General features: G+C 44.8%; 1 protein-coding gene across 8 annotated transcripts in view; it reads left to right on the plus strand.

The window, feature by feature from the left end:
* The first annotated feature begins 467 nt into the window (after window positions 1-467).
* htt (huntingtin) overlaps window positions 468-21707 on the plus strand; it is a 250339-nt gene continuing 229099 nt past the window's right edge. For all 8 annotated transcript variants that reach the window (XM_070877815.1, XM_070877836.1, XM_070877828.1 and 5 more), the window contains exon 1: window positions 468-790. In XM_070877815.1, coding sequence (XP_070733916.1) covers window positions 702-790 — 89 coding nt within the window. In that variant the 5' untranslated portion in view covers window positions 468-701. The remainder of the gene's footprint in view (window positions 791-21707) is intronic.

Consider the following 21707-nt stretch of genomic DNA (forward strand, 5'->3'; position numbering starts at 1 on the left):
GTCCCGCCCTCAAACCATGGCCATTGGCCTATCGGACCAAAGGCGGATCGTCGATTGGTCGATGGGGCACTGTGGCTCGGTTGTCTTAGTCTGTCCCGCCCCCAGGTCAATACCTCAAGCCGATCGCCGATTGGTCAGTTGTACCATCAATCGGGTTTAGTGGGCGGGGGAAGGAGGGGCAGGCGGCGCCGTCAGGTTTTATTCTGTCCTGCCTCCCCAGTCCAATAATATTGGTGGAAAAGACCAGATAAAGACTGATTGATCCAGGGAACCGTCAATCGGACGAAGGGGGCGGGACAGGCAGCGGCGTCAGGTTCGGGTGTCCCATTATGTCCCGCCCCCCCCCTACTCCAATATCATTGGACCAAAGGACCAAATGGCGATCGGTGATTGGCCGGCGGGGCCGTCCATCGGGCGGACGGGGCGGGGCAGGCAGCGCCGTCAGGTTAGGTTGCAGGGGACGGATGGTGGGATTTTTCCTCATCAAGATGGCGGTGGACGCCGAGTTTGGCGACAGCCGGCGGTTCGCTGGGTGTGCGCGCCGCGGGTAGAGCCTCCGCTCCCGCCTGTCCGCACCGACACAGAGCGCTGGTCTTGGTGTGTTTGGTGGTCGCATTGATAATCCCTTCTGCAAGGAGTGAGATTACCGAGCTTCCCCCCCCCCCCCTCTTGCAATATTCTCTCTCTCTCTTCCTAATAAAATGGCAACCATGGAGAAACTGATGAAGGCCTTCGAGTCACTGAAGTCATTCCAGCAGGGACCGTCCAGCGAGGAGCCGGGACAGAAACAGTGAGTAAACAGAGCCAGAAAACGGAGAGCTGCACTCCTATATATACAAACACACCGACACACTCAAATATACACACAGACAAAACACACTCAAATGTACACACTGACGCAAAACACACACACTGACACACACATATACACACACTGACAAAACACTCCTACACACACGCTGACAAAACACTCAAATATACACACACTGACAAAAACACACACTGACACACTCAAATATGCACACACTGACAACAACACACACTGACAACACTCAGATATACACTGACAGCACTCCGATATACACGCACTGACACAACACTCAGATATACACACACTGACACACAATGACACTCTAATATACACAGTGACCACATACACACTGACATAAATATATACATTGACAAAAAACACAAACATATGCACAGACAGGCACTCCCTTACATGCATACAGACACACAGATATACACAGACAGATACAGATGCACATACACAAACAAGTACAGTTCCTGGGAGTCTGAAGGGATTTCCAGCGAGTCTGAGAGGTGATCAGGTTTCTGTCCCTTTGTCATCTGATTTCTATAGTTACTGACATTTTTGTTGCGGTGCTGCATGCAAGATGCTTTCCCCATTGATGGCACTGTTTTCCTTTGGGTAACCAATGCTTCTTTTGCTGGGGATGGTCGGGATGGGGGAAGAAGAGAGCAGAAGCTAGGAAACTGCAACCAAACAGTAGATGCTGTAAATGCTCAGCAGGTCAGCACCAGTGGGAAGAGCACAGATTAAAGTCTGATGAAGGCTCTACACCTGGAATGTTGCCTTGTCTCGTTCTCTCCACGGATGCTGACTAACTTGCTGAGTGTTTCTCGTATTTTATTTTTGTTCTGATTACTTATCTTTTTAGGATATTGGTTTTCCTGGGAGTGGGTCAATAGGACTGACTGAAAACAGGGGCAGGGAGGTGAGGAGAGAAGAATCGACCAAGAGCAGAGATATTTGTTGTAAAATGGACACTTGTAAAGAGCTGGCTAATGGATTTCTTCAGCGCTATATAAATCCAAGTGTTCCTTTTCTTTCACGGCCACCGGATATCCCAAAGCGCTTTACAGCCAATGAAGTACTTTTGAAGTGTAGTCACTGTTGTAATGTAGAAAACTCGGCAGCCAATTTGTGCACAGCAAGCTCCCACAAACATCAATGTGATAGTGACCGGATAATCTGTTTTTCAGTGATGTTGATTGAGGGATAAATATTGGTCAGGACAGTAGGGATAACTCCCCTGCTCCTCTTCGAAATAGCCATGGGATCTTTTACGTCCACCTGTGAGAGCAGATGGAGCCTCGGTTTAACGTCTCATCCGAAAGACGGCACCTCCGAGAGTGCAGCACTCCACTGGAGTGTCGGCCTGGATTTTTGTGCCCAGGTAGAACAGATTGTTTTTTCAAATGCCTGGAAGGAGTGAAAGGTGGAGTTCAGGTTGTGGAAAGTGGAGTAGGGGTGGGATATTAGGATGGGACCCTCCAACCATTTCCCCCCCACCCCTCCAATCCACTTCATCCACAGTCACTCAGCAGCAGTGCTGTTACATTTCCTGACCTGTGTGTTCAGTCTTGGGGGGGAAAATAAGTATTTTAATCAAGAATTTTCATTTTCCCAATGTGATCAGTCATCTCATCAAACCTGCCCTGTTCTCTTTTTGCGCTTGGTGCAATTTCAAAAAGGGACGTTTACATTAGCAAAAACACTGCGGATGCTGGAAATCTGAAATAAAAACAGAAAATGCTGGAAATACTCAGCAGGTCAGGTAGCATCTACGGAGAGAGAAACAGTTCATGTTTCAGGTCGATTACCCTTCGTCAGAAGTAGGAAAAGTTATAGATTTTAAGCACGTGCAGAGGCAGGGAAAGGTGGGGGTGGGAAGAGGAGGAAATGACAAAAGAGGTGGTCTGTGATAGGGTGGAAGACAGGAGTGATTAAATTACAAAAGGGATGATGTTGCAAGGGAGAAGGTAATGGGACAAGTCAAGAAACAGAAGATGGATTTAGAGGAGGTGTAAATGGGAAAAGCAGCTGCTGGCCGAGAAAATGGGGGCTAAGGTTATGGTCTGAAATTGTTGAACTCAGTGTTGAGTTCGGAAGGCTGTAAAGTGCCCAAACGAAAGATGAGGTGCTGTTCTTCGAGCTTGCATTGAGCAAGAGGCAGAGAACAGAGTGAGTGTGTAGCAGGGAATTAAAGCGACAGGCGACCGGAAGCTCGGGGTCACGCTTACGGACTGAATGGAGGTGTTCTGGGAAGGAATGTTTGCAATCTTGGCGGTGTCTGTAGATGGATATGGACAACATTGATTTATATAGTTCAAGTATAATCTCCCTGCTCTATTATTTTATGCCTCGGCTAATAAGGGAAAGTATCCCGTATGCCTTCTTACTTGAAGAAGGTGGCTCACCACCACCATCTTCTCTGGGTAATCCGGGATGGGCAATGAATGCTGGCCTTGCCAGTGACACCCACATCCCGAGAATGAATGAGGGAAAAAAAGTAACGATGACAAAATATACAAATTCACAGGAGTGGCACAGCACAGTGGGCATGAATGGTCAGTGCCACGGATTAAAAAAAATGTGAGTGTTGTTGAAGGCCAGCATTTATTGCCCATCCCTAATTTCCCTCGAGAAGATGCTAGTGAGCCGCCGCCTTGAACCGCTGCAGTCTGTGTGGTGAAGGTACTCCCACAGTGCTATTAGGGAGGGAGTTCCAGGATTTTGACCCAGCGACGATGAAAGATCGGCGATACGTTTTCAAGTCAGGATGGTGTGTGAGGACAGGGAGAGAAACCGTTGCAGGTGATTCTCTGGCTACGATTAGAGAGATAAGAATGGAACCAGGCGGAGTGCAGTCCCACCCAGCCGGACGATGGAGAGGCATCGGAGAAAGTTAGAGCGGTCATCCGTGTCAACGGCAGCAGACAAGTCGAGAAGGACGAATGGGGATCATTTGCCTTTGTCGCAGTCACAAAGGATGTCATTTATCACTTTGAGAGCCAGTTTGGTACTGTGGAGGGGCGGAAACAAGATTGAAGGGATTCAAACATGAAATTGTGGGAACGATGGGCACAGATTTGGGAGGTGACAACACGTTCAAGGACTTTGGAGAGGGAAAGGAGGTTGGAGATGGGGCAGTAGTTTGCGAGGATGGAGGGGTCGAAGTCAATCCCATGATGAGTTAGTGATCTTAAAGTGACATTGTGGAAAGGAGCACGCACGGGCACGGTGCTTCTCGAGAGGGAGAAAGATTGCTCTCGCTCGGGCTCACCAATGTTTCAGTAGCCAGTTACAGAGCCACTTTTTCGAGGCCTTGGGAATAGACTAACAAGGTAGGTTCAGATGCAGAAAACCCTTTGGCCCATTTGATCTCATCCTTTCACAATGCCAACTCTACAGCCTTCTCATTAAAAGTTTCAATATGCACTTCAATTTGAAGTTTCTTCCAAAAAGACGGCACTTCTGACAATGCAGCATTGCATCGATTGTCAGCCTAGTCTTTGTGCTCTCCTGAACATCCTCCGTAAACTTGAGCTCATCTAAAGCTCTGAAGCGCTCAGCAGGTCAGGCAGCTTCTGTGGAGAGAGAAACAGAGTTAACGTTTCAGGTCGATCGATGAACTTTCGTCATTTACCTGAAACGCCAACTCGGTTTCTCTCTAGATGCTGCCTGACCTGCTGAGTATTTCCAGCATTTTCCATTTTTGTTTCAGATTTCCAGCATTTTAAAATTCTCATCCGTGTTTTCAAACCCCTCCATGGCCTTGCCACTCCCTATCTCCGTAATCTCCTCCAGCCTCTCAATTCTCCAAGATCTCCGCTCCCCTCCAATACTGGCCTCTTGCGCAAGCTCGATTTTAATCGTTCCACCATTAATGGCCGTGCCTTCAGCTGCCTGGGCCCGAAGCTCTGGAATTTCCTTCCTAAACCTCTCCATCTTTCTCTTCTCCTTTGAGCTGCTTCTTTGACCAAGGTTTTGGCCATTTGCCTTAATATCTCATGTGGTGTGGTAAATTTTGTTTTATAACACTCCTGTGAAGCACTTTGGGATATTTTACTATGTCAAAGGCGCTATATAAATACAAGTTGTCCTGCTCAAGTCCTGGTGCCTGGCTCAAACCCACAAACTTCTGACCTAACACAGGTACCAACCTACCAACAGAGGTAAGCCAATAGGGTGAGTGCGGCTTTTGAAGGAGTGAGGCAACAGCAAGCAGTAATTCTTTTTTGTTATGAGCGGATGTGGCTCCTCTTTTGGTTTCCTTATTTTCAGTGAAAGACTAGATAATGATCAACTCTTTATTACCATTGCCAGTATATATTGTTTGCTTTTGTTAATGCATGTCTGATAGGACTACATTGTTTATTGAAAAGGGCTGTGTAATTGTTTTTTTAAAATTCATCATAATGACCGCACTGAGCAAGTTCCATTAGGTGTGTCTAAGCTACAATTTCAAACAGGTGTCCTGTGCAAGTAGTGTGTGCAACATGACCAAGGTGCATTATTCGTCACCATGTTACAGTAGCATAGAATACAAGAGAAGGGAGGTTATGTTTGAACTGTATAAAACACTAGTTGGGCCACAGCTAGAGTATTGTGTACAGTTCTGGTCACCACATTATAGGAAAGATATGATTACACTAGAGAGGAGATTTATGAGGATGCTGCCTGGACTGGACAATTTTAGCTATGAGGAAAGATTGTATAGGGCTGGGTTTGGTTTCTTTGGAACAGAGGAACATAAGAACATAAATAGGAACAGGAGTAGGCCATATGGCCCCTCGAGCCTGCTCCGCCATTCAATAAGATCGTGGCTGATCTGATCATGGACTCTGCTCCACTTCCCCGCCCGCTCCCCATAACCCCTTATCCCCTTATCGTTTAGAAACTGTCTATTTCTGTCTTAAATTTATTCAATGTCCCAGCTGCCACAACTCTCTGAGGCAGCAAATTTCACAGATTCCAAACCCTCGGAGAAGAAATTTCTCCTCATCTCTGTTTTAAATGGGCGGCTGGCTGAGGGGAGATTTAATTGAGGCGTATAAAATTGAGAGGCTTATATAGAGTGGATAGGAAGGACCTATTTCCCTTAGCAGAGAGATCAATAACTAAGGGACATAGATTTAAAGTAATTGGTAGAAGGATTAGAGGGGAGTTGAGAATCTTTTTTACCCAGAGTGTGGTGAGGGTCTGGAACTCACTGCCTGAAAGGGTGGTAGAGGCAAAAACCCTCAAGTAAAAAGTACTTCGATATGCACTTGAAATGCCTTAACCTACAGGGCTACGGACCAAGAGCAGGAAAGTGGGATTAGGGTGGATAGCTCTTTTTCAGCCGGCACAGACACGATGGGCCGAGTGGCCTTCCATGCTGTAAACCTCTGATTGGGCTAAGGTCTTGAGACATGTGTTATAATCTAAATTTTAATAAAGCATAAGTTTGACTTTTCTTGGAATATATTGTGAAAAAATTTAATACGTTCAAAATCTAGGGAGGTTATATGACGAAGTTTGTTGACACGTCAGTGAGTTGGTATTTGTAGCTCCTCCCACAGTGAACTGCAGGCTGTGTTGTATGGAGAGGGAGAAAGCTCTCACTCTGATTTCCATGTCACTATTGATTGAACTTAAGAACATACGAAATAGGAGCAGGAGTCGGCCATATGGCTCCTCAAGCCTGCTCCGCCATTTAATAAGATCATGGCTGATCTGATCATGGGCTCAGCTCCACTTCCCTGCCCGCTCCCCATAACCTTTCACTCCCTTATCGCTCAAAAATCTGTCTACACCTTAAATATATTCAATGACCCAGCCTCAACAGCTTTCAGGGGCAGAGAATTCCACAGATTTACAACCCTCAGAGAAGAAATTGCTCCTCATTTCTGTTTAAATAGATGACCCCTTATTCTGAAACTAAGCCCCCGGGTTCTAGATTCCCCATGAATGGAAACATCCTCTCTGCATCTACCTTGTCGAGCCCCTTCATTATCTTGTATGTCTCAATAAGATCACCTTTCATTCTTCTGAACTCCAATGAATTCAGGCCCAACCTGCTCAACCTTTCTTCATTGGCTGTGGTGAAGGCATTTGAAAAGGTGCCACATAAAAGGTTACTGCACAAGATAAAAGTTCACAGGGTTGGGGATAATATATTAGCATGGATAGAGGATTGGCTAACGAACAGAAAACAGAGAGTTGGGATAAATGTTTCCTTCTTGGGTTGGCAATCAGTAACTAGTGGGGTGCCGCAGGGATCAGTGCTGGGACCCCAACTATTTACAATCTATATTAACAACTTGGAAGAAGGGGCAAGTGTAATATAGCCAAGTTTGCTGACGATACAAAAATGGGAGGAAAAACAATGTGTGAGGAGGACACACAAAATCTGCAAAAGGACATAGACAGGCTAAGTGAGTGGGCAAAAATTTGGCAGATGGAGTATAATGTTGGTAAGTGTGAGGTCATGCACTTTGGCAGAAAAAAAATCAAAGAGCAAGTTATTATTTAAATGGAGAAAGATTGCAAAGTGCTGCAATACAGCGAGACCTGGGGGTACTTGTGCATGAAACACAAAAGGTTAGTATGCAGGTACAGCAAGTGATCAGGAAGGCCAATGGTATTTTGGCCTTTATTGCAAAGGGGTTGGAGTATAAAAGCAGGGAAGTCTTGCTACAGTTCTACAGGGTATTGGTGAGGCCACACCTGGAATACTGCATGCAGTTTTGGTTTCCATATTTACGAAAGGATATACTTGCTTTGGAGGCAGTTCAGCGAAGGTTCACTCGGTTGATTCCAGAAATGAGGGGGTTGACTTTTGAGGAAAGTTTGAGTAGTTTGGGCCTCTACTCATTGGAATTCAGAAGAATGAGAGGTGATCTTATCGAAACGTATAAGATTATGAGGGGGCTTGACAAGCTGGATGCAGAGAGGATGTTTCCACTGATGGGGGAGACTAGAACTAGAGGGCATAATCTTAGAATAAGGGGCCACCCATTTAAAACTGAGATGAGGAGAAATTTCCTCAGAATTGTAAATCTGTGGAATTCGCTGCCTCAGAACTGTGGAAGCTGGGACATTGAATAAATTTAAGATCGAAATAGACAGTTTCTTAAACGATAAGGGGTTATGGGGAGCGGGTAGGGAAGTGGACCTGAGTCCATGATCGGATCAGCCATGATCGTATTGAATGGCGGAGCAGGCTCGAGGGGCAGTATGGCCTACTCCTGCTATTTCTTATGTTATAATTTAACCCCTTCATCTCAGGAATCAACCGAGTGAACCTTCTCTGAACTGCCTCCGATGCAAGTATATCCTTCCCTAAATAAGGAGACCAAAACTGTACACAGCACTCTAGGACAGTTGTAGCAAGACTTCTCTGCTTTAATACTCCATCCCCCTTGCAATAAAGGCCAACATTCCATTTGCCTGCAGACTCACTTTTGTGTTTCATGCACAAGGACCCCCACATCCCTCTGTATTTTGTAATTTTGCTCCATTTAAATAAATTTCCTTTTTTTTATTCTGGCAAAGTGGATAACCTCACACTTTCCCTCCGCCAAATTTTTTCCCACTCACTTAGCCTGTCTATATCCCTTTGCAGATTTCTTGTGTCTTCCTCACAACTTCTCTCCCACCCATCTTTGTATCATCAGCAAACGTCCTTTCGTCCAAATCATTAATGTAGATTGTAAATAGTTGAGGACCCAGCACGATCCCTGCGGCACCCCACAAGTTACTGTTTGCCAACGGAAATGACCCATTTATCCCGACTCTGTTTTCTGTTAGTTAGCCAATCCTCTATCCATGCTAATATATTACCCCCCAACCCCATGAACTTTTATCTTGTGCAGTATCCTTTTATGTGGCACCTTATCGAATGCCTTCTGGAAGCCAAGTTTAAAATAAAAATTGCATTTATATATCGCCTTTCATAATTCAGGCGATCCAAAGCGCTTTACAGCGAATGAAGTACTTTTGGAGTATAGTCACTGTTGTAATATAGGAAACAGATCACCGGATAATCTGTTTTACTGCTGTTGTCTGGGGGATAAATAATACCCAGGACACTGGAGAGAACCCCCTTGGTTTTTCGAAATAATAGTGGGATCTTTTACGTCCACCTGAGAGGGCAGACTGAGGGTTTAACACCTCATCCAAAAGACAACACTTCCTCAGCACTGCATGTGGAGTGTCCGCCTAGACTTTTGTGCTCAAGTCACTGAAGTGGAACTTGAAACCACAACATTATCACTCAGTATTGAGAGTGCTAGCTACGCTGACACTTGCAGTAGATTGCTGTCTATACTCCGCTAAGGAGCAGTAGAGAAAGATCTAAAACATGGGAACATTTTTTTTCCAAATGGTGAGAAGAGTATAAAAGAACAGAAAAATCCACTGATTTTGCATTCTTCCTGTTTTTAGATCTGACATAGGATATACGGCCCAACCAGTCCATGCCGGTGTTTATGCTCCACTCGAGCCTCCTCCCGTCTTTCATCATCTAAATCTATCAGCATAACCCTCTATTCCCTTCTCCCTCATATATGCTTGTCCAGCCTTCCCTTAAATGCATCTATACTTTTCGCCTCAACCACTCCCTGTGGTAGTGAGTTCCACATTCTCAACACTCTTTGGGTAAAGAAGTTTCTTCTGAATTCCCTATTGGATTTCTTGGTGACGATCTTATATTGATAGCCTCTGGTTATGCTCTTCCTAACAAGTGGAAACATTCTCTATATCCACTCTATCAAAACCTTTCATCATTTTAAAGACCTCCATTAGGTCATCCCTCAGCCTTTTTTCAAGAAGAGACCCAGCCTGTTCAGCCTTTCTTGATATGTTTATCCTAGCATTTCTGGTATCATCCTTGTAAAAGATCCCATTGCACTCTGGAGATCGTGGCGAATGTGTGACAGATGAGTGTACGGGGCCCAGAAGAGCCGAGGGCCTGGGGCAGCACGGGCTTGCCCACGCTGCATATGTGTGCGCACTAGGTCTGTGCAACAGAGCAGGTCTCCAGTTGTCCTGGTTAACCCTTGCCACTGGATAAAGGCCGAACTCTGTCAAGCCTGTGTGGTGGCTGGAATGCAACAGTCACCACATGTTTTATATAAAAAAAAATAATAATTCACGTACAGGCATCTTCCACCCCCTCAACTGGAGTTCAGGACTGGAACATCGGGTCCTTCATCGAAACACCTGTGAACTCGTGGAAGCAAGTCATCCTCGTTCGAGGGACCGCCTATGATAATGAGATCTAACCAGGTGCTTGCCTGACCTAATCTATTGCTGGCTTTTATTAGAAGCCTACGTTTGTGTTTATATTTAATTATCAAATAAAGAAAAGACTTGCATTTATATAGCGCCTTTCATGACCTCGGGACTTCCCAAAGCGCTTTACAGCCAATTAAGTACTTTTGGAGTGTAGTCACTGTTGTAATGTGGCAGACAATTTGCGCAAGCAAGCTCCCACAAACAGCAATGTGATAATGACCAGATAATCTGCTTTAGTGATGTTGGTTGAGGGATAAATATTGGCCAGCACTACGGGGATAACTCCCCTGCTCTTCTTCGAAATAGCGCAACGGGATCTTTTACATCCACCCGAGAGAGCAGACGGGGCCTCCGTTTAAAGTCTCATCTGAAAGACGGCACCTCCGACAGTGCAGCACTCCCTCAGCACTGCACTGGAGTGTCAGCCTAGATTTTGTGTTCAAGTCTTGCAGTGGGAATTAAACCCACAAACTTCTGACTCCGAGGCGAGAGTGCTACCCACTGAGCCACAGCTGACACTGAAAATCTGCAACGAAATCCGGTCTGAACTCTGGTATGCAAGGGCTTTTGGCTTGCCGTGATGTTACCTGCAGGTACTAATTTGTATGCATTTAAATTGGTGCCTCTGCATTGTGGAACTAATATAATGAAATAAAAGGGGAACATGTAATAATAACTCCAATAGGGAACTTGGGGAAACTACTTTACCCAGAGAGTGGTTAAAATGCGGTTCTTGCTACCACAAAGCCTGGTTGAGGCGAATAATATAGATGCCTTTAAGGGGAAGATGGATAAGTACATGAGGGAGATGGGAGGGTATGTTGATAGGGTTAGATGAAGTAAGGTGGGCAGAGGCTGTAGTGGAGCATAAACCACTGGCATTTGCCGGTTATGCCGAATGAACATAAATAGGAGCAGGAGTCGGCCATTTGGCCCCTCGAGCCATTCAATAAGATTATGCCTGTTCTGATCTTGGCCTCAACTCCACTTCCCTGCCCGCTCCCCATAACCCTTGACTCCAGAATGACCTGTGCTATAAAATTCTCTCATTCTATATACTCCTATAATCTATATCAAGGTAGCATAGTGGTTATGTTACTGGACTAGCTGAGGAATTTCAATTCAGTTAATTAAATAAATCCGAATAAAAAGCTAGCATCAGTAATGGTGACCATAAAACTACCGTTTGTCGTAAAAACCCATCTGATTCACAAATATCCTTTTCGGGAAAGAAATCTGCCGACCTTACCCAGCCTGGCCGACATGACTCCAGATCCACAGCAATGTGGTTGACTCTTTAACTACCCATGCAAGCAATTCAGTTGTACCAAACCGCTACAAAGAAGTACACTCGCCACATGGACTGCAGCGATTCACCACCACCTTCCCAAGGACAATTAGTGATGGGCAATAAATGCTGGCCTTGCCAGTGAGGCCCATATCCCATGAACGAATAAAAAAAAATATATAGACTGCAGGTCCATCAGCCTGATGCAGTGAAGAGCACAGAGAATTGAAGTTGTACCTCAGCACTATTTACTTTTTATTTGATGAACTCGTTAAGTTTATTAAAAAAAAAACTGGCCCCTGCTCAGTGATCTGAATTGGACCTGTCCCAGTTCTCAGTGTATGATCCTATTTTTTTGGTCCTCCTTATCTGCTCTTGTGAATACGGAAGCGAATGGGATGAATAAAGTGATATCCTGAACTACTAATAGTTCCTGTGACTCAACGAGCGTATCCAGTGAGTGGCTAAGCCTTTCAGTCCAGGGAGAGCCCAGTAACACTCCACCAATCCTCGGCCGGGATAATGGGTTTGTAATTGGCCTGTGTGCACTTGGATTAGGGGAATAAATATCTGCTGGGGTTCCTGCTTCCAATTGCCGAGCACTGACCCCTGCTGAGAGTGCGCGCGTGCACATGGATATCACGGGGCTTGGTTGGGACGCCTTGCATGGTCACTCAAGGGTCATGTGTGAATCGCGGCCACTTGGGGCAGGGTGGAATTGTATCTCATCTAGGAGTTAACGCCTGGGATAAGGGGTGGTGGAAAAGATTGGCAAATAAAAAAACAAAAAAATGACAGCTTGTCATTTATGATGTCAACATTTCTTTCAGTCTGGTCAGAGTTTTTCCATTTCACAATTTTATACCTTCCCTCACTGGAGAACATAAGACATAGGAAATAGGAGCAGGAGTAGGTCATTTGGCCCCTCGAGCTTGCTCAGCCATTTAATAAGACCATGGCTGATCTGATCATGGACTCAGCTCCACTTCCTTGCCCACTCCCCATAACCCTTTATTTTCTTATTGTTCAAAAATCTGTCTGTCTCCGCCTTAAATATATTCAAAGGCCCAGCCTCCACAGCTCTGGGACAGAGAATTCCACAGATTTACAACCCTTTCCGATAGCAAGAGTTTCTATAGGTATATAAAAAGGAAAAGAGTGGCTAAAGTAAATGTTGGTCCTTGGAGGACGAGACCGGGGAATTAGTAATGGGGAACATGGAGATGGCAGAAACTCCGAACAAATATTTTGTATCAGTCTTTACGGTAGAGGACACGAACAATATTCTGACAGTGGATAGTCAAGGGGCTATAGGGGGGGAGGAACTTAACACAATCACTAAGGAGATGGTACTCCGTAAGATAATGGGACTAAAGGCAGATATATCCCGTGGACCTGATGGCTTGCATCCTCTTAAGAGAAGTAGCGGCAGGGATAGTGGTTGTAATTTACCAAAATTCCCTGGACTCTGGGGAGATCCCAGCAGATTGGAAAACAGCAAATGTAATGTCTCTATTTTAAAAAAAAAAAGGAGGCAGACAAAAAGCAGGAAACTATAGACCAATTAACTTAACATATGTGGTTGGGAAAATGTTGGAGTCATTAAAGAAGCAGTAGCAGGACATTTGGAAAAGCAAAATTCGGTCAGGCAGAGTCAGCATGGATTTATTAAGGGGAAGTCATGTTTGACAAATTTTCTGGAGTTCTTTGAGGATGTAACGAATAGGGTGGATAAAAGGGAACCAGTGGATGTGGTGTATTTGGACTTCCAGAAGGCATTTGACAAGGTGCCACATAAAAGGTTACTGCACAAGATAAAAGTTCACGGGGTTGGGGGTAATATATTGGCATGGATAGAGGATTGGCTAATGAACAGAAAACAGAGAGTCGGGATAACTGGTTCCTTCTCGGGTTGGCAATCAGTAACTAGTGGGGTGCAGCAGGGATCAGTGCTGGGACCCCAACTATTTACAGTCTATATTAACTACTTGGTAGAAGGGACTGAGTGTAATGTAGCCAAGTTTGCTGACTATACAAAGATGGGAGGAAAAGCAATGTGTGAGGAGGACACAAAAAAATCTACAAAAGTGAGTGGGCAAAAATTTGGCAGATGGAGTATAATGTTGGTAAGTGTGAGGTCATGCACTTTGACAAAAAAAATCAAAGAGCAAGTTATTATTTAAATGGAGAAAGATTGCAAAGTGCTGCAGTACAGCTGGACCTGGGGATACTTGAGCATGAAACATAAAATGATAGTATGCAGGTACAGCAATTGATCAGGAAGGCCAATGGCATCTTGAACTTTATTGCAAAGGGGATGGAGTCTAAAAGCAGAGAAGTCTTGCTCCAGCTATACAAGATATTTGTGATAAGCACACCTGGAATACTGCATGCAGTTTTGGTTTCCATATTTATGAAAGGATATACTTGCTTTGGAGGCAGTTCAGAGAAGGTTCACTAGGTTGATTCTGGGGATGAGGGGCTTGACTTATGAGGAAAGGTTGGGCCTCTACTCATTGGAATTCAGAAGAATGAGAGGTGATTGTATCGAAACGTATAAGATTATGAGGGGGTTTGACCAGGTGGATGCAGAGAGGATGTTCCCACTGATGAGGGAGACTAGAACTAGAGGGCATAATCTTAGAATAAGGGGCCGCCCATTTAAAACTGAGATGAGAAGAAATGTCTTCTGAGGATTGTAAATCCCTGGAATTTTCTGCCTCAGAGTGTTGTGGAAGCTGGGACATTGAATAAATTTAAGACAGAAATAGACAGTTTCTTAAACGATAAGGGGTTATGGGGTCGGGCGGGGAAGTGGAGCTGAGTCTATGATCAGATCAGCCATGATCTTAGTGAATGGCAGAGCAGGCTCGAGGGGCTGTGTGGCCTACTCCTGTTCCTATTTCTTATGTTCTGAGAAGAAATTCCTCCTCATCTCAGCTTTCAATGGGCGACCTTTATTCTGAGTTTATGCCCCCGAGTTTGTTTCCCCTATGAGTGAAAGTATCCTCTCTGCATCCACCTTGTCGCGCCCCCTCATTGGGCCCAAGTTTCCACACGATAAAAAACGGGTGCCCCTCCGAGCTGGGCGCCCGTTTTTCGCGCCTAAAACGGCGCCGGAAAAAAACTTGCAATTCTGGAGCGTTCTGCAGCTCCTTGTCTGTTTGGGGCGGCGCCCAGGGGGGCGGAGCTTACACCCACGCCGATTTTGTAAGTGGGAGGGGGCGGGTACTATTTAAATTAGTTTTTTTTCCTGCCGGCAACGCTGCGCGTGCACGTTGGAGCGTTCGCGCACGCGCAGTGTGAAAAAAACATTGGCACTCGGCCATTTTTGTAGTTCTTTGTAGCTGTTTAATTTTTGAACATTTTTTAATAAAAGCACATTGCCATCAGCACTTGCAGTCTTCTCACTGTCTCCTTCCCCCCCCCCCCCCCTCCCCTCCGCGGGAATGAACGCCTGCAGCATTCTCCGTGCCTGAAGCACTTTCACACAGGTAGGAAGATGGTTTATTTAATCTTTTCTTTGCTTATAAATGTTTATTCAGGTTGGATTTATTTGTATAATATTTGTAGAAGTATAAATAAGGATTTATTATAGAATTTAATGACTTCCCTTCCCCCCCCCCCCCCCCAACCTCGTTCTGGACGCCTAATTTGTAACCTGCGCCTGATTTTTTAATGTGTAGAACAGGTTTTTTCAGTTCTACAAAAATCTTCACTTGCTCCATTCTAAGTTAGTTTGGAGTATGTTTTCACTGGAAACTTTGAAATCAGGCGTCAGTGGCCGGACACGCCTCCTTTTGAAGAAAAAATTCTGTTCCAAAGTAGAACTGTTCTACCTGACTAGAACTGCAGGAAAAAAAATGTGGAGAATTGCGATTTCTAAGATAGTCCGTTCTCCACCAGTTGCTCCTTAAAAATCAGGTGCAAATCATGTGGAAACTTGGGCCCATTATCTTATATGTTTCAATAAGATCACCCCTCATTCTTCTGAACTCCAATAAGTATAGGCTCAATCTATCTTCATAAGTCAAACCTCTCATCTCTGAACAGCCTCCAATGCAAGTATATCCTTCTGCAAATATGAGACCAAAACTGTATGCAGTACTCCAGATGTGGCCTCACCAATACCCTGTACAGTTGTAGTAGGACTTCTCTGCTTTTATACTCCATTCCCCCCTGCAATAAAGGTCAACATTCCATTTGCTTTCCTGATTACTTGCTGTACCTGCACACTAACATTTTGTGTTTCATGCACAAGGATCTCGAAGTCCCTCTGTACTGCAGCACTTGGAATTTTTCTCCATTTAAATTATAATTTGCTTTTCTGTTTTTTTTTTTCTGCCTAAGTGGATAACCTCACATTTTCCCACATTATACTCCATCTGCCAAATTGTTACCCACTCACTTAGCCTGTCTATGTCCCTATGCATATTTCTTGTGTCCGCCTCACAAATTGCTCTCCCACCCATCTTTGTATCATCAGTAAACTTGGCTACATTATGCTCGGTCCCTTCATCCAAGTCATTAATATAAATTGTAAATAGTTGAGGCCCCAGCACTGATCCCTGCGGCACCCCACTAGTTACTGTTTGCCAACTGGAAAATGACCCATTTTTCCTGACTCTGTTTTCTGTTAGTTAGCCAACCCTCTATCCATGTTAAAATATTACCCCCAACCCTGTGAAATTTTATCTTGTGCAGTAATCTTTTATGTAGCACCTTATCGAATGCTTTATTGAAATCCAAATACACCACATCCACTGGTTCCCCCTTATCCACCCTGCCCGTTACATCCTCAAAGAACTCCAGAAAATTTGTCAAACATGATTTCCCTTTCATAAATCCGTACTGACTCTGCTTGATTGAATCATGCATTTCCAAATGCCCCGCTACTGCTTCCTTAATAATGGACTCCAGCATTTTCCCAATGACTAACTAGTCTATAGTTTCCTGCTTTCTGTGTGCCTCCTTTTTTAAATAGGAATGTTACATTTACAGTTTTCGAATCCGCTGGGACCTCCCCAGAATGCAGGGAATTTTGGTAGATTACAATTTCTGCATCCACTATTTCTTTTAAGATTGTAGGATGCAAGCCATCCGGCCCAGGGGACTTGTCTGCCTTTAGTCCCATTATTTTATTGAGTACTACTTCTTTAGTGATAGTGATTGTATTAAGTTCCTCCCATCCTCTCGTCCCTTGATTATCCACTATTGGGATGTTTTTAGTATTTGTTCAAAGTCTCTACCATTTCCCTGTTCACCATTATTAATTCCCCAGTCTCATCCTCTTAAGGGACCAACATTTACTTTAGCCATTCTTTGCCTTTATGTACCTGTAGAAACTTTTAGTAACTGTTTTTATATTTTGTCCTAGTTTGCTTTCATAATCTATCTACCCTCATTTTTTTTTAGTCTTTGCTGGCTTTTAAAAGTTTCTCAATCTCTGGCTTTCCACTACTCTTGGCCACTTTGTATGCCCTTGTTTTCAATTTGATACCATCCCTTATTTCCTTAGTTAGTCACAGATGGTTATCCCTTCTCTTACAGTCTTTCTTTCTCATTAGAATATATTTTTGTTGCGAGTTATGGAATATCTTCTTAAATGTCTGCCACTGCTCATCAACCATCCCATACTTTAATCTATTTTCCCAGTCCACTTTAGCCAACTCTGCCTTCATACCTTTTGTAGTCTCCTTTGTTTAAGCTTAGGACACTGGTTTGAGATCCAACTTTCTCACCCTCCAACTGAATTTGAAATTCAACCATGCTATGATCACTCCTCCCTGGAGAATCCTTTACTAGGAGATTGTTTGTTTATTAATCCTGTCTCATTACACAGTGCCAGATCTAAGATAGCCTGCTTCCTGGTTGGTTCCGCAACATACTGTTCAAGGAAACTATCCCGTATACACTCTATAAACTTTTCCTCAAGGCTACCCTGGCCAATTTACTTTGTACAATTAATATGAAGGTTAAAATCACCCATGATTATTGCCATTCCTTGTTTACAAGCCTCTATTATTTCTTGATTTATATACTCTGTCCAACAGTGTAGCTACTGTTTGGGGGCCTATAGACTATGCCCGCCAGCGACTTTTCCACTTATTATTCCTTATCTCCACCCAAACTGATTTCTACGTCTTGATCTTCTGCGCCAATATCGTTTCTCACTAACACACTGATCTCACCCTTTATTAACCGTGCTACCCCTCCTCCTTTTCCTGTATCAAAACTCCTAAACAACAAACTACTTACATTTATAATCATAGAATCATGCAGCACAGGAGGTGGCCATTTGGCCTGTTGTGCTTTTTGAAAGAGCTATCCAATTTATCCCACTCCCCTGCACTTTCCTCCAGCCCTGCAATTTTTCCCCTTTCGTGTTTAGAAAGAATAGAAACAGGTAAGAGAACGGACCTTCACACAATGAGTTGTGTTTTGGAGTGTTGTCTAGGGAAAGGGCATGGCAATGGTGCCTGCATTGGTCCTTGAAGATGAACAATTATATACTCAACCAGGTATTTGTAGAAGTGTTTCTCCAAAGTATATTCAGCAGACACATGATAAACGGCGTATGTTGTTATAAATTTTTTTAATGGATTCATGTCATCTACATCGTGTGCACGAGTGGGTTGCTTCCTGTTGCCTGAGTGAGCTGGTGATGTCATGCTTAATGCCCAAGTTACCTGAGCTGCTAGACTTTGTTGGTTGGAGCAGTTGCAGGAGATATACTGCTGGAAGAGCTCCCTTGGGGAGGTTTACTGTTATCCGTGAGATCAAATCTCACGGGTAAATTTGGCATTCAGTATTGACTGGCAACAGCAGTAATAGAAATCATTTGGAAAAGCATTTGTCCCTGGCATAATTATTAGAAAATAACATCCCAATTTAATCCTATCTGCTCTAAACATAGCTGGAATTATGTCAAATGCATGTGCAGGGTTAACGCGAACCGCTGTCATCTTGAGTTATGCTGGAATTCAGTGTGCCAGTGTCTTCGGTCCCCGCCACAAACTCTGTTCCCTAGCCACAGACTCCATCCCCCTAGTCGCTGACTAAGGCTGAACCAGACCGTTCACAACCTCAGTGTCTCTTTGACCCTGAACTGAGCTTCTGAACACGTATCCATTCCATCACCCAGACACCTACTGCTACATCCGTAGCATCGCCCATCTCCGTCACTACCTCAGCTCATCTGCTGCTGAAACCCTCACCCATGCCTTTGTTACCTCTGGACTCGACTATTCCAGTGCTCTTCCGGTCAGTCTCCCACCTTGTACTCTCCATAAACTTGAGCTCATCCAAACCTCTGCTGCCCGTGTCCTAACTCGCACCAAGTCCCGTTCACCCATCACCCCTGTGCTCGCTGACCTACATTGGCTTCTGGTCCAATAGTACATGAAATTTAAAATGATCATCCTTGTGTTCGAATCCATCCATGGCCTTGCCTCCTATCTGTAACCTGCACCAGCCCTCCGAGATCTTTGCGCTCCCACCAATTCTGGCTTCTTGCGCATCCTCTATTTCTATTGCTCCATCACTGGCGGCCGTGCCTTCAGCTGCCTGAACCCTAAGCTTTGGAATTCCCTCCCTAAACCTCTCTGCCTCTCTCTCTCCCTCTCCTCCTTTAAATCACTCCTTGAAACCTACCTCTTTGACCAAGCTTTTGGCCGCCTGTTCCTTATGTGGTTCGGAGTAATTTTTTTAAATCATGCTTCCATGATGCAGCTCAGGACGTTAAAGGTGCTATATAAATGCAAGTTATTGTCTCAGTCAATTTGTTTTTTAAAAAAGCAGTTTATGGAGTGCAAGCGAGTGTGCGATCATTTCAGCTCAAGTTTTCAAACTGGGGTCCCTGTGGTGATCAACTTCCTGTATTTTTAACTTCTCAGCATATTTTGCTGCAGTATGCTAATACAAATGCTTTCTGCAGTGGCGTCTTCCTTTTGGAGTAGCTGAATCTGTCCGTCGGAATTTAGGGCAGGGCGTTTCTGTGGCTTTTCAACATTTGCAGGGGTCACACAAGACGCAAAAAAAGAAAGTTCCAAAGCCACCAATTGAGGTTACTGATCTGCTCTGCGTCGGAGAAGCTGCTCGCTGTCCTCCTCATGTTTAAAATGTTTCCCTCCCATCCACCTTCTCATAGAACTCTGCCCTACCACTGCAGGGAGGTGCGTGGATCTGCCCTCAGTGCCGCCTTGTAAGGTGGATATTGTGGCCTGAATCTAGAGTAGGGGCCCGATGTCATGTCCGGGAAGAAAGAGATACCTTTGAGGAGGTGATCTGACTCCACTTCTCTCTGGAGTCAGATCGGGTCCCCACACCTGAATTAGACATTCACATTGATGCCAAACCTGTGAGATCAATGTACCGTACCTTAGTTCTTCCTATCCCCTCTTCTCATCAAGTAAAGTTACTCTTGTAGATACTTGACTTTGACTAAAGAAAAAGGAAAGGTTTGCACAGCGCCGTTTACAACCTGAGGATGTCCCCCTAGTGCTTCACAACCAATGAGGTATTTTGAAATGTAGCCACTGTTGTAGAGTCTGATATGCAGCAGTTGATTTGCACACAGGAAGGTCCCACACATTGCAATGATATAATCTGTTTTAGTGATGTTGGTTGAGGGATAAATATTGGCCCTGGGAGAACTCTGCTCGAATTATAAAGAAAGACTTGCATTTATAAAGCACCTTTTATAACCTTCGGACGTCCCAAAGCGCTTTACAGCCAATGAAGTACTTTTGAAGTGTAGTCACTGTTGCAATGTAGGAAATGTGGCAGCCAATTTGCATAGAGCAAGTTCCCAGAAGCAGCAATGTGATGATGGCCAGATCATTTTTTTTTTAAAGTGATGCTGATTGAGGGATAAATATTGGCCAGGACACTGGGGATAACTCCCCTGCTCTTCTACGAAAATCGCATGGCACTACATCGTAGAAGAGCAGGGGAGTAGATGGGCCTAGTTTTAAAGTCTCATCCGAAAGATGGCACCTCCGACAACCCTCACTACTGGAGTGTCAGCTGAGATTTTTGTGCTGATTTCTCAGGTGTGGGTCTTGAACGCACAGCCCTGTGACTCAAAAGCGAGGGTGATACCCACTGAGCTGTGGCTGATCCGGCTAACTAATTGGATGGCCTTCTGTTTAGTAGGCAGGTTATCCAAGACTTGAGAATGGGCATTTAGCAATCCGTCGTTGAGACTTGGTTCCCTAATGCGTCCACTGTTCAGTGGTTTCAATGAAGTAGCTGGGGGGGTAATTGGCCAGGGTTCCTGCTTATAATCGTTATCCAGTGATCCTTCGTAAGTGCACGCACCGATGTGCGGGCGGGGGTGGGGTGAAGCGGATCTCGCCGACTTGTAGATGTGTAGCCTGCTGACACTTGGTGTTCAGCCTCTCACCTGAAGGAAGGCCACTTGTCCGATGTACTCGAGGTTCACCAGGTTCTGTCGAGCAGTACTAGAGAGAGGAGGAGGAGGGTTATAAATAATTCAGCAACAGGAAAACCCAACCAGGTGATGCTGTGCTACAACATGGTGGAATATAAACATACAATGCTACTGAGATCCCTCAGTGTGTGGTGTGTGTGTGTGGTGGGTGACAGAGTGGACAAGAGCCAGCAGCAGGCCTGCTAATTCCCACAGTTGGAGAGGGTGAGTAGCCATGAGCCAAACTTTCTACACCTCAACAGTCAGCTCAGTTAGCATAGCTTGTCGCCTCCGAGCACGTCATCCCAACCAGTGCAGGTCGGTGTTTGCACTCCACGCAAGCAAATGGTTCTAATCACATTTACCCACCCTGTTCCCATTTCCTTCATCCATCCATCCATCCAATCTAATCTCAAACGCTGAGAGAGTTTCTGCCTTATCCACTAACCTTGCAAGTAAATTGCACAGCGGCACAGGTCTCTGTAAAAGGTTTCTCTTGCTCTGTTCTAAATCTCTTCTTGTATTTAAGGCCTATTTTCACTTCCGTAACATCACCTGTCTCTGCCCTTGCCTCAGCTCATCTGCTGCTGAAATCCTCATCCATGCCTTTGTTAGCTCTAGACTTGACTATTCCAGCACACTCCTGGCTGGCCTCCCACATTCTACTCTGCGTAAACTTGAGGTGATCCAAAATTCGGATGTCCGTGTCCTAACTTGCACCAAGTCCCGCTCACGCATCACCCCTGTGCTCGCTGACCTACATTAGCAACGCCTCGATTTCAAAATTCTCATACTTATTTTCAAATTCCTCCATGGCCTCGCCTCTCCCTATCTCTATAATCTCCTCTAAACCCTCCTCGACTGCCCCAAGATATCTACACTCCTCTAATTCTGCC

Source organism: Pristiophorus japonicus, chromosome 1 (genome assembly GCF_044704955.1).
Source record: "Pristiophorus japonicus isolate sPriJap1 chromosome 1, sPriJap1.hap1, whole genome shotgun sequence".
Lineage (NCBI taxonomy): Eukaryota > Metazoa > Chordata > Chondrichthyes > Pristiophoridae > Pristiophorus > Pristiophorus japonicus.